A 15,810-nucleotide genomic window follows, 5' to 3' on the forward strand; every position below is an offset into this window, starting at 1 on the left:
CTACCAAAAAGAATTGTCATGCCGACCATGTAATTCCTGTAATGCACCAGGCACAATATCTCGCTGGAAAATGGCTCCCTTCCCTTTCTTAGCATCATACTGATCATTCTGACTCTACAAAGAGACCCGGAGCTTCCCCAAGCATGTCTGAGGGTTGCCTGTTTCCCACCCTTCCCACTGCGCAGCCCCCAAGAGGACAGGGAGGCTACAGGGGCTGATTCATCCTTGAGAACCAAACCTAAGCCACGACCATCTCTGGCTGCTGGATATAGAGGGCCAGCCTGAAGTGCTGCCGTGCCATCTCTCAGCTGTTTCCCAAACAGGACTGGCAAGTCCAAGGAGCCCGGGCAGGCGGGACAGAGCAGGATACCCTTGGCCGGTAAAGTGAACAGCAGGACATGATCTCACATCTTTAAAGCACAGAGCTAAAGCAAGTATGGCAACTGATTTCTACACGTGCCCAAGCTGTTAACTATGGTTTTTTTTTAAAAGCACTAATTAATGAAGAAATGAGTGAAAACTCACCTCTCACATCAGGCCCAGGCTGTTCGCTGCCGGTCAAGGTTGTCAGAAGGAACGCAGGACACCCGAGTACGTATGAATGTTAAGTGAACAACAAATGCTTTGTTCCATGCCAAATTTGGGACATATTACACTCAAAAAGTACCTGTTGCTCACCTGAAATTCACACGTTTGCTAAACTGGCCAAGATTGGTCAGGGCCAACCTGGGGCTGGGATGGGGCCTCCCCGGACCTCCCTTGATTCCTCACCCCAGGACTGGGTTCTCTGGTCCAGGCAGGTTGCTGGATACTGACTCACCTGCCGGGTCAGCAGCTCCTCCTTGGAGCCACCGGGTGCCTGAATCGTGCTGGGGCTCTGGAGGTGCCTTTCCTGGGGGGCAGGTTCAGTCAGCCGGTTGGGATTACTTTGTCACAAGGAGCTACTCACTGCCCACAGCCTCCTGCTAAATCAGATTCCCCGGAGGCCCAGAGCGGGGCAGGCAGAGCACCAGCAGGCAGAGGGGAACAGCCAGCGCCTGGCAGGAGGTGCATCAAAGCTCTCCTTTGTGTGCTCCTGCCCAGAATTCCTGTTCAGCCGTGTGGAAGCCGGCCGGTCGTGGGAGCTGGGCCAGCTCCAGTCCCCCCTCTCTGCCCTCTTTTTTTTTTTGCAAATCCCAGCAGAGTGAGTACCCTGGCTCCAGGGCAAAGTGTGCAAAGAGAAGAAGGGGACTGCAAACCTGACTGAAGATATAACGGCTGCTCCCCGCACTCAGTCCATTGCCCACGTCTCCCCAGTCCGCAGGGCTGCCGCCCCACTTCTCACTCCAGGAGGAAATGTGGCTGTCCGGCAAGGTCACTGGTAAAGACAGAGCCAGAGGAGGGCGGAGGACAAGGCATGCGGACCCATCATCCAGTGGTCAGACCGTGCCAGACTGCCCCCTTGTAGATCCCAGCCCCAGCCCTTTCTGGCTGCTAGGGGTTGCTCACCACTTAGCATCTCCGTTTTCTCCTCTGAGAAGTGGAGGTAACTCCGGGGCCAGGCTCATGGCGTGACTGGACACAGATGTCAGTGAGGTGCTCAGCCCAGGGGCCTGGCTCCTAACACTGGAAAACAAGCCCATTGGTACCCTCAGTTCCTCATGTGCAGAATCAATAGGCTCTGGCTGAAAGCCCCCAGGCTCCCTGCAGGTGCAGCCCTAAGCCTCAGCTCTAATATTCCACAGGGATGGAGATGGGAGTAGCACATTCTTTCCAGGATTCCCAAGGCAAGAAGTTCCTTGTTTTCACTATTTGCTTAGAAACTCATGCCAGCATGTTAGCCTAGTGGTTAAAGTCTTTGCCTTGCACGGGCTGGGATCCCGTATGGGCACTGGTTCCTGTCCTGGCTGCTCCACTTCCCATCCAGCTCCCTGCTTGTGGCCTGGAAAAGCAGTAGAGGCCAGCCCAAGGCCTTGAGACCCTGCACCCGCATGGGAGACCCAGGAGAGGTAGCTAGGCTACTGTGCCAGGCGCCAAAATAAATCAATCATTTTTTAAAATATTTATTTTATTTTTATAAATAAAATCAGTTGCACAGATCTGCCTTTCCAATAAAGACAGGAGAGACAGAGAGGAAGATCTTCCGTCCAGTGATTCACTCCCCTATTGGCCGCAACGGCTGGAGCTGCATTGATCCGAAGCCAGGAGCTAGGAGCTTCTTCTGGGTCTCTCACGTGGATGCAGGATCCAAAGGCTTTGGGCCGTCCTCAATTGTTCTCCCAAGGCCAAGCAGGGAGCTGGATGGGAAGTGGGGCCTGCTGGGATTAGAACCGGCTCCCATATGGGATTCCGGTGCGTACAAGACCAGGACTTTAGCCACTAGGCCACCATGCCAGGCCCCCAAATAAATAAATCTTAAAAAAAGAGAGAAAGGGGTCCCGTCTGGCTTTTCTACCTGTTCCTATTGCACAGGTATGGGATTTCTTTACCTCGCATACCCTCTCCGGATGGCCTAGGCTATGAGATGGACCCTGATGAAGGGCATCCTGCCTCTGCACACTCTCCCCTTGAGCAGGCTGCAGTGGCTGGCATTTAGATGCTAGGTGCCCCTGAGTGCCCTGAGGCCCTTTCCTGCCAGGCATTTAGATGCTAGGTGCTCCAAGTGCCCTGAGGCCCTTCCCTGCCAACAGTCCCTTCCCAGGGCCCCTGCTCTGGCTGCTTGTAACTCTTGGCTGTTTGTTTCTCAAGTTCTCTCTGGCACCTAGGACCCTTCCTTTCATTCTCCCCAGTCCTGTCTGTCCTACACAGTAGCCTCGGGCACATGTAGCTTTTTCAGCACTTGGAATGGGAACGATTTGATCCAAGAACTGAACTTTTCTTTGATAGAATGTTAATATAAAAACTGATACTGGGCCCGGCGGCGTGGCCTAGCAGCTAAAAGTCCTCGCCTTGAACGTGCCAGGATCCCATAAGGATGCTGGTTCTAATCCCGGCAGCTCCACTTCCCATCCAGCTCCCTGTTTGTGGCCTGGGAAAGCAGTCAAGGACGGCCCAAAGCATTGGGACCTGGAAGAAGTTCCTGGATCCTGGCTCCAGATCGGTGCAGCACCGGCCATTGCGCTCACTTACAGTAAATCATTGGGTGGAAGATCTTCCTCTCTGTTTCTCCTCTCTTTATATATCTGACTTTGTAATGAATATAAAATAAATCTTAATATATATATATATCAATACATTAAAAAAAACTGATACTGAATTCAAGTTTACTAAGTTTGGGATATCTTAAGTATGTGTTTTCATCATATTTTTCAACATCAACTTTTATGATAATTTCTGCTAAGAAAAAAATGCTAATTATTTATTATGATTTTTACATATATATATATATGGAGTGGAGAAGAGAGAAGTGGAGAAGAGAGAGTTCCCAACTACTTCTCACTCCCCAGATGCCTGAACAGCCACAGCTGGATAGAGGCTGGATCCAGGAGCCAACACTCAATCCAGTCTCCAACATGAATGAACACAGGGTCTGCATTGGCACGAGTGAGGAACGGAAGCTGAGAAATGAACCCAGGCTCTCTGATGTGGGACATGGGCATCTTGCCAGCCTCCGGCACCGATTCCGCAGCTGGGAACACTCTGAAGATCCCTTCATCAGAAAATGCTTACTAAATGTTGAAGAGAGTGCAAAGAATGAAAGTATGTTGGATGATTTCTATATGGCTTAAGCTTCTGAAATGATAGTGTTTTGGATACACTGGGTTAAAATATATTAATTTCACGTTTTCAATTTCTTTGCGTGATGATTGGAACTTTTTAGGTGACATGAGTGCTTCATATTCTAACTCTCCATGGACAGAATCGTAATCCAAATCTTGCTACTATTCAAAGTGCAGCGTGAAGCCATGGTATCTGCATGAGCTGGGTCATGTTATGTTAGAAACTGTTTCCAGGGTCCTGGCACAGTAGCCTAGCGGCTAAGATCCTCGCCTTGCATGCACCAGGATCCCATATGGGTGCCAGTTCTAATCCCGGCGGCAGGGACAGAGGCAAGGTCTCTTAACAGTCCTGGGCCTAGACCAACCTGCTTCAAACCATTGACTCTCTTAGCCCTGGGTTGCTTCATCTGTAAGATGATATTCTTGGTCTACTGAGCCTTTCCCCAGGCTAAATTCACATGCTCCTGTTCAATCCCTAGAATTTGGCTGTATTTGGACAGAGGCTCCTTATAGACACTGAGTTATAATGGGATCATTGGGCCTGGTGCCATGGCCTAGCAGCTAAAGTCCTTACCTTGAATGGGCCAGGATCCCATGTGGGCACCAGTTCTAATCCTGACAGTCCCGCCACCTGGGGAGTGAACCAGTGGGTGAAATCTGTCTCTTCAAATAAATCTTCCAGAAAAGTTCTTCTGATAGAGACACTGATATGAGCACCCCCATTAAGCTTTCTTTCTTTTTTTAAAAAAAAAGATTTAGTTATTTTATTGGAAAGTCAGATATACAGAGAGGAGGAGAGACAAAGAGGAAGATCTTCTGTCCGATGATTCACTCCCCAAGTGAGCGCAACGGCCGATGCTATGCCAATCCCAAGCCAGGATCCAAGAACTTCTTCCAGGTCTCCCACACGGGTGCAGGGTCCCAAAGCTTTGGGCTGTCCTTGACTGCTTTCCCAGGCCACAAGTAGGGAGCTGGATGGGAAGTGAAGCTGCTGGGATTAGAACTGGTGCCCATATGGGATCCTGGCATGTTCAAGGCGAGGACTTTAGCTGCTAGGCCACGTCGCTGGGCCAGGTCTTTCTCTTTTCTGTGATATGGTTCTGTCATTTTGGCTATGGGGAAGAAATCTATTCCTTGGGTGCTCATATACAGACACGATTCTGATGAAAACAACACCAGTGACTGAGTAAGACCACCACTGAATGTCTTTTTAGCCAGTCACACACAATTATTTTTTAACTACTCAGTTGTTTTGCTGGCTACTTCAGGCACTCGTGACTTAATTCAGTAAAAGCTCCCTGGCAATTCATCAGCTAAGAAGAATGCTAACATAGATAAATGAGGAATTTTTAAAACTAAAGCTTCATAATTGTAATGCACAGCCAATTTCTTCCCCAGAACTTCTATCCCTCTTATATTACCCTTTCCCACTCCCACCCCTAGTCATGAGAATTGTAGTTTTCAGGATTTGGGGCTTTTAGGATTTTAACATTAAGGATTTTAATCTTTCAAGGCCTTGATTTTTGGGATTTCTAGTGCTGGGGATTTTGATCTTTTAAGATTTCAACACTCAGGATTATGGTGTTTGAGCCTGTTCTCTTGGCACTGGGACACTGCATTTTTTCTTAGCTAGTCACTCGCTCTGCCTTCATGTTTGACTGCTGTGGTATCCGCCACCGCCACTGACATCCAGGCGCCTTGGACCCTGCTTCCAGCTCTTTCATCGATATACTCAATAGCGTGCTCTTTGAACTCGGCTAGCAGGCAACCTTGGAATGGAAGGGAGCATCACCCGCCTTCCTCCGGCCATACTCCTCTTGGGGTCCATACTCCTCTTGGGGTCCGAGGAATCCTGGGGGTATGCACCCAGCCCCCCCATCCCATGTGCTTTACACTTGTTCTGGTGTCTCCTCCAAAATCCCTCAACTTCCCCTGCCAATCACTGTCTCCCTCAGCTGCTGGTCTTAGCAAAGTAACAGGGTGTTACACTGGGGATAGTGTTGCAGGATTTTTGACCCCCAGTATGGCAGCAACTTCAATTCTTGTCTTGCAAGAAAGAATATTCGTGCAGACACAGTTTAGTTTTAAAGCGAGATTTGTTAGAAAAGCTGAGAAAACTCCTGTCCTAGCAACGGGAGGGGGTTTTGAGATAGAAAGGACCCTCACCCCCTGCCATAGTGGCAGGAGGAAAAGTAAAAAAGACCCTAGTCCTCCGTAGTGGGAGGAGGAAAACAAGACCCCGAACTTGTATCAACGGTGAGGAATGCACCTTTTAAAGGTTTCCCTCAAAGATGTTTCTCCATGAACAAAGAAAATTCCTGGTTTCCATGCTACCTGGCCTTGGGACAAAAGGCCACAGAGGTGCCAGACATAGGACATTCCAGGCCTTGGGCAGACGTGTACCACTTCTTCCTGCTCTCCTTCCAATGATAAAGAGATCAGCCTGAGGTCCTCCCACAATGGCCGGAGGTAGTGGCCAATACTTCAGGTGGGTAATTGATTGGTAATAGCATCCTTGTCCCTTGCTAGAGGCGTGCTCTGGCGAATCTAATACATGGTGGGGGATTTTATATTGGAGAAAATGACTTGGGGACCCAGAATACCCTAACTGCCTACTACCCAGTCTAACTCCTCTCTCAATAGGAACATGGTATGAGGACAAAATACTTAGCCAGGACCAGGCGTGCACCGCAAAGCCGCTCACTAGCCTCCCCACGCCCAGAGGGATGCGCACCCAACACCCAAACGGGGCAAGCCCAACCCCGGGGCCCCTGCATTGCCCCCCACCCGCTCCTTCTCCCTCCCGCCACCCCCAGCTGCCCATCAGCCCAGGACCTCGTGGGGACAACGTGCTCCCCTCGGCAGTCCCGAGCGCCCTCCCGGCAGCCGTTCCTCACTGCTCTCCCGAACAAAGTTTTGCAATCTCCGGTTTCCCACTCCCAGCTGTTCAAGGGCCTGAAGGAGACTCAGCAAACCATCCTGCATTGCTTCTTGCTGCACATTTAATATTTGCTGAGCACTCCCTGCTTTTCGCACGTTACGAGCTTAACGTCTGGGTTACATAAACACAGATCTTCGCGAAAAGCCCGCTAACGCAGGAGCGGTGACTTCCCCTAGCACCGGAAGCTGTGAGGAAACCCGCTACGCCTTCCTGGCGCTTCCAACTGGAGGACTTGGGGGTCTTCACCGGCCCGGTTCCCTGCTACAGACACTACTCCGACTGTAGGACTTGAGAGAAAACTAAGCGTCCCGAACTTGGGCCAAGGCCACGCCGCACATGCTCATTCAGGGACAGGCCTCGTGTCCCTGTGACTCCGAGTGGACGAGCCGGGCACTTGGGCGGCTCCCCTCCTTTCTCTGCCTTGCTGGTACATCCCGGCGGCGTCCGCGGAGGGGGCGGAAGTTCGCCGAGGGGGCGGAAGTTCGCCGAGGGGGCGGAAGTTCGCGGAGGGGGCGGAAGTTCGTCGAGGGGGCGGGCCGGCTGCTCGGGCTGGCGGGAAAGCGGCTGCGTCGGGCGGCGGAGCGGGCTTTTTGGAAGTTTGTGGCGCAGCTTGGCGGCGGAGCGTCGGCGTCCCCGGGCGGTAAGCTGGGGCTCCGGGAGAAGGCCGCGGGTGTGTTGACGAGGCGCGGACGCCCTCGGAAGCCGCTGCCCTTGGCCTCGCAGGAACCCCCGCGCCGGCGTTCTTCGAGAACGCTCGCGGCCAGGTTCGCGGGGTGAAGCCGCGTCCGGGGCTCCTGCGGCAGCTGCAGCGCGGTGCTCGGCCTGAGGGCAGACCGCGGCGTGCACGTCCTCACGAGCAGACAACCTTGGGCCCTTCGGTTTCCCGCGTTCTGAGGTACTCTGGCGTCCCTGGGGCGCTCGGGAGGTGTGCCTCGTCGTCAGCTGCATGCCACCTCTGGTTTTAGGATGATTTTTTTTAATAGCAAATGTGTCTGCCCGTTCCCTTCGGAAGCTGCCTCTTCTGGCCCCGACCTCTGGTTGGTGTGCCCCGCTTGCGTCCACTTAGCCCGGTGCTGGACAGGGGTCTGAATAGACTTGGCTTCAGCCCTCTTAGCCTTCCAACCTTGGGGAAATTCCTCAGTTTGCGATCCCGAAAGTTCTTCCCAGGGTTGTTTGGACGAGCAAAGAAATGAACATAAAACGCTGCCGCTGTGTGCAGTGTCTTGTCTGTTATAAAGGTCCCGTGATTTGTTTCGTGTTTGTTAGGTTAACTAGCATGAGCTGGGTACTGTGCAAAGGGTTGGAGACACTGTTAGAGTCATGAGTAATTACCATGAATTACAATGAAGCCCACCCCCAGGTACAGCAATTATACTTACATGATTATTAATAAGTTGGGTGTTCCAGCAATAGATGCATGTACATTTGCCATTGTGATATTCTCTTGTTCAGTTGATCTCAATCTTTATATATGAGGGAGCGTCAAAAAGCAATTAGAAGTTAAGTATTAAGAAAACACCATGTGTGAATTTCAAAAAATTGCACCAGAACAGCCTTGTCTTTTATTCTGTTTTTCTGAATCCTACAAAGCATTGAGGTAGTGTGTGACACAGTTTGCTCTTGTCTTGGGAAGATGTAACCAGGAGCGAGCTGTAACCCAGGCTGAGCTTTTCAGGAAGTGTGGAATGAGCCTAGAGGACGGAGGGATTTGTAGGAATTAGCAGGATTAGGGAGCAGGGAGTCCAAGAAGGAGTGCTTAAAAGTTCCAAAAAACAAGATCATGTGTAAGAGATTGTGGCAGGAGGGAATGAGAGATTTGAACTAAAAGCAGTGCAGTGTGGCTGGAGTAGAGCATGATGAAGGGAGTTAGGCAAGGGCTGGATCTGCAACACTTTTTAAAAAAACTTTTTAAAATCCTTAATATTTTGAGGGGATTTAAAATGAGGATGGGGTGGAGGGGAGTACATTGGTATTACCTGGATTCTGGTTCAGAAATATCACGTTATTTGTGTGGAGGGAAACAAATTAGGAATTATTATAATAGTCAGGTGAAAGACGATTGTGGCTTTGGAGTAATAATAGTGGTGGAGACAGAGGGAAGCAAACATCGGAGAAATGTTTTGGGATTAGCACTGCCAGCTCTCAGTAGTAGGTGGAAGACATTGTGTTAAGAGTGTGGGTAAAATGTTAGAATAATAGAATGCTATGTTAGAATGCTAGTATATTAGAATGCTAGAATGGAATGTTTTTGTTAGACAGTGTGAGATTCCTTTGTGCTGAAGTAACTGCTACTTTGCTAGGCCAGGAGGAACCTGGACTTTGGGAGGATTCCGCTTTAGAGATAAATCTGTTCTTTGCTGCCCTGCAACTTTGTGAACCCAGTTGCGTGGGGGCAAGGGCATAATTCTTCTCCAGTCCCAGGAACAGGAGGAAAATAAGGGTGTGAGAATGGGATGAGCAATAAAGATAATGGGAATGGGAACGGAACTGACTGCCTGCCCCTGAAGGCCATAAAAATTAACATGTCTAGGGCCCCTCAGCATGTCGCCTTGAATGCCCTGGGCGCCAGTTCTAGTCCCAGTGGCCCTGCTTCCCATCCAGCTCCCTGCTTGTGGCCTGGGAAAGCAGTCAAGGACGGCCCAAAGCTTTGGGACCCTGCACCCTTGTGGGAGACCCAGAAGAAGTTCCTGGCTCCTGGCTTCAGATTGGCTCAGGTCTGGCCATTGTGTTCACTTGGAGAGTGAATCATTGGACAGAAGATCTTCCTCTCTATCTGACTTTCCAATAAATAAATAAATCTTTTTTAAAAATTAACATGTCTAAGGTTGTTACTTTTGATGTATTTCTCAGCTCAAAAGGGCCTATATAATCTTCTGTCTTGGGCTGCTTGGGCGGCTGGCCTGCTTGCCCCAAGTACCATCTGACCCCAGTATGCTGGCCCAATAAACTGTTTGCTGCTTGCATTACAGCGAGACTCTTTTCTCTGGGGGTTGACTAGCTTGGACACTGACATCCAGGAGGCTTTATCCTGGACTCTAACAATTGCCCTAAAAAAATTATTCTTAAAGATGTGGACAAAAGTTGTAAAGCCACTTGATTAGAATATAGAATGCTAATAGGGACAGGCCAAGGGATTATTTTTAGTTATGATGCACTCAGTCATACCAATTAATGTAGTCCAAATTAAATATGACATGCGATTAATAGATACAGAAGGGGGTGGGGAATCAAGCTGCTAACTTCTGGAATCTTTTCTACCTCTGACATTGTAAGGCCGCGTGAAGTGAGGACAGCCTTACCAACTCTCAAGAAAGTGAGTCTTCCCAATGATCAACGAAGACGAGGCTTGATGCAAAAGCAGGAGGATTTATTCAGATGCCAGCGCGCTGGGACGGAGGCCAGTTCCTCACGCAGGAGGGTGGCACATCCGTACCAAGTCGCTACATCACCTGTCTTTTGTAGGCCAAAATCACTTGCACAGTATTTTGAAAAATAGCTTACTAATAGGTACAAATAGAATCATAAAACAATAAAGTTAGGGGCTGTTTTTTCCTGACTATTACATCATAAGACTGCTGTTTCTTTCAGTTCTTTGTCACAATTTTCCTTGGGTTTGCTTTTCTCAGACCGAGTTTACTTTTTTCAGACCTTTGGAGCCTCCTCCAAGAAGTCAGAGACTTTTCAGCTCCTCACTATTTTACCTTGATTCCTCCTGAGATACTTATCTCAGGGCCAGTGTTGAATTTTGTATCCTGAATCCCAATTGAACCTAATCATTTACCAAAGACATCCTATTCAGCTATTCTCAGCAAGTAAGACAAGTAAAGTACAGAAGGCAAAGAAGCAAGTTAAATTTCTCTATTCTAAATCTTCCTTTTCAACATTTTTTTCCTTACAGGTCCCGGATGAGCACAAAAATGGAAAAGACAATTTTATCTCTTGCAGCAGAAAGAACAGCAGACAAACTGCAGGAGTTCCTACAGACCCTAAACAGAGATGATGTGAGTATAATGAGGTTACTTAGTAGTGTTAGTATTTGGAAGCATTTTAACAAAAAACAAAAGTCGGGCCTGGCGGCGTGGCCTAGCGGCTAAAGACCTCGCCTTGAATGCGCCAGGATCCCATATGGGCACTGGTTCTAATCCCGGCAGCTCCACTTCCCATTTAGCTCCCTGCTTGTGGCCTGGGAAAGCAGTCAAGGACGGCCCAAAACTTTGGGACCCTGCACCCGCGTGGGAGACCTGGAGGAAGTAAGTTCCTGGCTCCTGGCTTCAGATTGGCTCAGATCTGGCCATTGTGTTCACTTGGGTAGTGAATCATCAGACAGAAGGTCTTCCTCTCTCTCTTTCTTCCTCTCTGTATATGACTTTTCAATAAAAATGAAATAGTCTTTAAAAAAAAAAAAACCCTACGTTAAACAGAATCATATACTATGATGAAGTGAGGCTTAACACATTGACTTACAATTTTCAGTATTGGAAAGCTTATTGCTATAAACACTAAGATTATCTTCATAGATCAGAGGAAGCATTTGACGAAACTCAAGATCAATTCCTAAAGTTTGAAAAAAAGAAATGTATAACTATTCCCATACTGTGATAAAACATGAAATTGAATCCAAGAGTTAGCATCTCAATATGAAAGCGTAAAGGCATTTCCATTAAGTATAGAACAAAGCTCTGGTGCCTACTCTCCCCACTGGCATTGAATGTTGCCCTGGTCTGCTAGCTAGGAAGAACTATCAGAGGCTTATGAATTGAAAAAGAAGATGCAAAATAATCTCTCTTTGTAGATGACAGTATTGTATACCTGGAAAACCCTGGAGAGTCAGTGATAATATCATCTCTAGGCAAGAATTCATCAAGGAATCATTAACTTCATTGCAATGTGATAACCAATTATAAGATCACAGTTGTCAGGATTGATCAAACAGACAAGGAGAAGGTGCTTAACAGAGAAAGATTTTATTAAACTGCACTGTGCAATCCATGCTTTTAGGATGATGCTTTTAGGATTGTCTGAGAACACACAGACTTATTTCCCCCAAAACCAGGGTGACAAAGCTCCTCTTACAAAGACCAGGATATGCAAGCTGAACAAAGGGAGAGAGGATATAGCCTTGGGGTGATGAGGCCTTCTTCTGTAATTTACAAGGGAGAGAGACTTGAAGGGGAGATTGCAATGGTTCCTAGACAAACCATCACACCCTGCGTGTTCTTGGCTTATGATAAACCTCAAGTTTTCAATATCTAGTTTGTGATAAACCCTACACAGCGAATGAGAAAGTCCTATTCATAGTAGATACAAAGTTAAACTAGGAATAAACTTAAGAAATACCCAACACCCCTGTGAGATAACTATGAAACACTTGTAAATGATAGAAAAGTGAGTTAAGGCTTTGCCTGTGTCACCAGCATCCCGTATGAACAGTGTTGTGAGTCCACTTGGGATCCAGCTCCTGCTAGTGCATGTCTAAGCCGCACGAGGTGGCCCCGGGCACTTGGCTGTCTGAAATCCTGGCAGGAGACCTGGGTGGAGCTCCAGGCCCTGGCTCTGGCCTGGCTCTGGCCTGGCTCTGGCCTGGGCCATTGCAAGGATTTAGGAAATGAATTCATAGGTAAAAGATGTCTTATTCCCCCTCTCTCTGTCTCTGTGTAACTGCCTTTCAAATAAATAGTACTGCCTTTTTTTTTAAGATTAATTTATTTTTGCTTGAAAGAATTACAGAGAAAGAGAGTGATTTATCCACTGGTTCACTCCCCAAATGGCTGCATTTGCTCATTGGAGCTGGGCCAGTCGAAAGCTGCGAGCCAGGGGTTTCTTCCAGGTCTCCCAGGTGGGTGCAGGGCCCCAAGGGCTTGGACCGTTTTGTGCTGCTTTTCCAGCCACTAGCAGAGAGCTGAATTGGAGCAGCTGGGACATGAACTAGTGCCCATAGGGGATGCCAGCTCTATAGGCAGAGGATTAGCTTGCCAGGTCACTTGGCCAGCCTTTTTCTCTCTCCCAACTATAAGTTATTGGTTGTTTTCAGTTAGAGAGTTCCAGCATGATCCAGGTGTATATTTCTCCTGAGGTAAATTGTTAATGTTTAATGCAATGCTTGTAACAATTTCAGTGGATTATTTTGTTTACCTAGATATTGTAAAATTCATATAAAAAATAAGGCCAGGAATTGTTATGGAAACACTGAAAATTCACTGTTTTGTTAGTCTAAGATTTTCTGAGTATCCCTCTCTGTTACTGACCTTTGTTGAGTGTTAATGCTTCTCTTTTTTCCTTGTCTTGCTGAATAGTTTCATCCATTTCCATTGAGCTTTGTTGACTGAACTCCTTTGGCTTGTTTATTAGTACCCCTGCATTCCCTGTTTGACTTCAGAGTGGTGGTTCTGAGCTCTGCATTAGATCTGCTGAATTAGTAACAGTGAGTGGAGTCGGCTTAACCTCAATTTATTTTATTTTTATTGGTAAGTCAGGTATGTAGAGAGGAGGAAAGATAGAGAGGAAGATCTTCTGTCCAATGATTCACTACCCAAGTGGCCATGAGGACCAGAGCTGAGCCAATCTGAAGCCAGGATCCAGGAGCTTCTTCAGGTCTCCCATATGGGTGCAAGGTCCCAAGGCTTTGGGCCGTCCTTGACTGCTTTCCCAAGCCACAAGCAGGGAGCTGGATGGGAAGTGGAGCAGCTGGGACACAGTCAGCACCCATGCTGGTACTTGGAGATGGAAAATTAGCCAGTTGAGCCATTGTGCCCCCGGAAGGTCTTCCTTTATCCAGCATTTTTGATATTTAGCACTTTGGGCCTGAATGCAGCATTTGAGTGCTTTTCCTACGAGTGTTTAGATTGTTGTAGTAGAGGAGCTGTTGCCAGAGACATGAAGTTTCTTTGTTTCTTTGATTGCAGTTGACTAATCATCTTCAGAATCAAGCAGTGAAAGGAAGAAATGTTGGAGCATTCCTGAGAGCTGTCTTTAAAGGTAATTGTTATTATTTTCTCTTCTTTCTGGTTGGACTCTTTGGTAGATTTGTTTATTTTGACATAGAAGATTACTTTTCTTACTATTTGAAGGCCCCATTGGAACATTTTTTGTGTTTTGGGGATTCTGTGTAATCAGCCAAAACAGAAGTTTTCTAGCTAGTGGACCTAAATAATTTGTCTGCAAGGAGTTGAAATGGCCACCTGAGGTTGTATTGCTGATTTGAGGGCCTGTAAGGATACAATGTTTTTTTTGTTTTGTTTTGTTTTTTGTTTTTTGTTTTTTTTATTGGAAAGGCAGATATACAGAGAGGAGAGACAGAGAGGAAGATCTTCCATCCGATGATTCACTCCCCAAGTGAGCGCAACGGTCAGTACTATGCCGATCCGAAGCCAGGAGTCTCTCCCGGGTCTCCCACACGGGTGCAGGGTCCCAAAGCCTTGGGCCGTCCTGGGAAGTGGAGCTGTTTGGATTAGAACTGGAGCCCATATGGGATCCCAGCGCATTCAAGGCAAGGACTTTAGTCGCTATGCCACTGTGCTGGGCCCCTTTAGTTGACATTTTAAAATACTTTATTTTAGGTCCAGTACAGTAGTCTCATGGCTTAAGTCCTCGCCTTGCAAGAGCTAAGATCTTGTATGGGCACTAGTTCGTATTCTGGCTGCTCCACTTCCCTTTCAGGTTCCTGCTTGTGGCCTGGAAAAGCAGTTGAGGATGGCCCAAAACCTTGGGACCCTGCATCTGCATGGGAGACCCAGAGGAAGCTCCTGGTTTCTGGCTCTGACCGATGTGTCCTCTTGGGGAGTGAGCCAGCAAATGGGAGATCTTTCTTCTCTCTCCTCTTTGTAAATCTGACTTTCCAAGGAAAAGAAAAAAGTAGAAACCTTATTTTACAGTGTATAGTAGGGAAAATACAAGTAGGCAAGAATAGAAATTATTTTGATATTGATGATTGTTTTGGATAGTATTGGAACTAACTTTATTTACTCTTTCAGCCTGTGAACGTTTTATTTACTTGTCTTTATTAATTTCTGTGATATTTTGTAGTGGTTGAAGTAGACTTTCAGTAAACTGATGATCTTTCCTAAATACTTTGTTGTTTTAAATCAAATTTTAAAATAAATGTAATTTTTTTAAATTTAAAGCACAGAGTTGGATAGACAAATGGAGGATAAAGTTCTGTCTGCAGGTTCACTTATCAAATGTTTGCCATAGCAAGAAGTGAGCCAGGCTGAAGCTAGGAGCTGGGAGCTCAGTCTGGATCTTCCAGATGAGTGGCAGAGAGCCGAGTGGTTTGGAGCCATCATTCGTTGTTTCCCAAGGTATGGGTTAGCAGGAAGATCTATGTGATGGAGACAGGACTCTAACCAGGCTCTGGGACATCCCAAACTGATTTAACTACTGTGCTGGACTCCCACCTTCAGGCCAGCAGCCTGAAATTCCATGTGGATGGCGGGTGTCCACACCTTCCCAGGCATGTTAGCAAGGAGTGAGATTGGAAGTGGAGCATTTGGGACTTGAGCCAGCACTGCAATGTAGGAATCTGTCATCCACCAGCTTAACGGAACCACAATGTCAGCCCTTCTCAGATCTTTGCTAGATACATAAAAACCCTAGTGGATGAATTTCTATATTCTCAAAAATATGTCAGAATATTACTCATATGAACAAGCTCCAGGATTTAAAAGTTTTAGGAGTAAACCTGCTTGCCTGTTGCATGGCAACACATAGCATTCCTGCAAGAAGCAAGGCTGAAGGACAGGAAATGAGCAAAGAACTAAGATTAATAGCAGGGACTAGGGTTCTTGACACACTCCCAGGTGAATGAATGGGCAGGTTGCTTCCAGCGTGTCATTACCAAGATCTGAAGATCTTGTAAAAAAGGAAAAGATCACAGAGACTCAGCGACATGATTAGTTGTTTATTGTTTATCCTGTTGGTTCTGGGCAGTTGAGTTAGAGGTGGTTGATCATCCCTTTTATGCTCAGATTAGCACTCAGTCAGGAAGCTTTCCCTACAGCTTAGCCAAAACACAGGCTTCCCTACTGTTATCATCGCCTCTGCCAGGCAGCCAGTTCAGAGCTTAGCCTTCCCACGCATCCAGTGAGGTTGCCAGGGGTAGCCCTGTGAGGAATGAGTGCCCAACCCTGAGAGGACCTGTTCCCTGCTTGCCATGGTAATTCCTGGGCCTGAGCA

At 47.4% G+C, this 15,810-nt stretch overlaps 1 protein-coding gene across 3 annotated transcripts in view; it reads left to right on the forward strand.

Annotated features, from left to right (window-relative positions):
* Window positions 1–10,542: 10,542 nt before the first annotated feature.
* Window positions 10,543–15,810, forward strand: part of LOC121148471 (Fanconi anemia group I protein-like) — a 57,817-nt gene continuing 52,549 nt past the window's right edge. For all 3 annotated transcript variants that reach the window (XM_040968537.1, XM_040968536.1, XM_040968538.1), the window contains exons 1-2: window positions 10,543–10,640; window positions 13,542–13,614. In XM_040968537.1, the coding sequence (XP_040824471.1) occupies window positions 10,545–10,640; window positions 13,542–13,614 (169 nt within the window). In that variant the 5' untranslated portion in view covers window positions 10,543–10,544. The remainder of the gene's footprint in view (window positions 10,641–13,541; window positions 13,615–15,810) is intronic.

Source organism: Ochotona curzoniae, unplaced genomic scaffold (assembly GCF_017591425.1).
Source record: "Ochotona curzoniae isolate NIBS_2020 unplaced genomic scaffold, NIBS_Ocur_1.0 scaffold_4701, whole genome shotgun sequence".
Classification (NCBI taxonomy): domain Eukaryota; kingdom Metazoa; phylum Chordata; class Mammalia; order Lagomorpha; family Ochotonidae; genus Ochotona; species Ochotona curzoniae.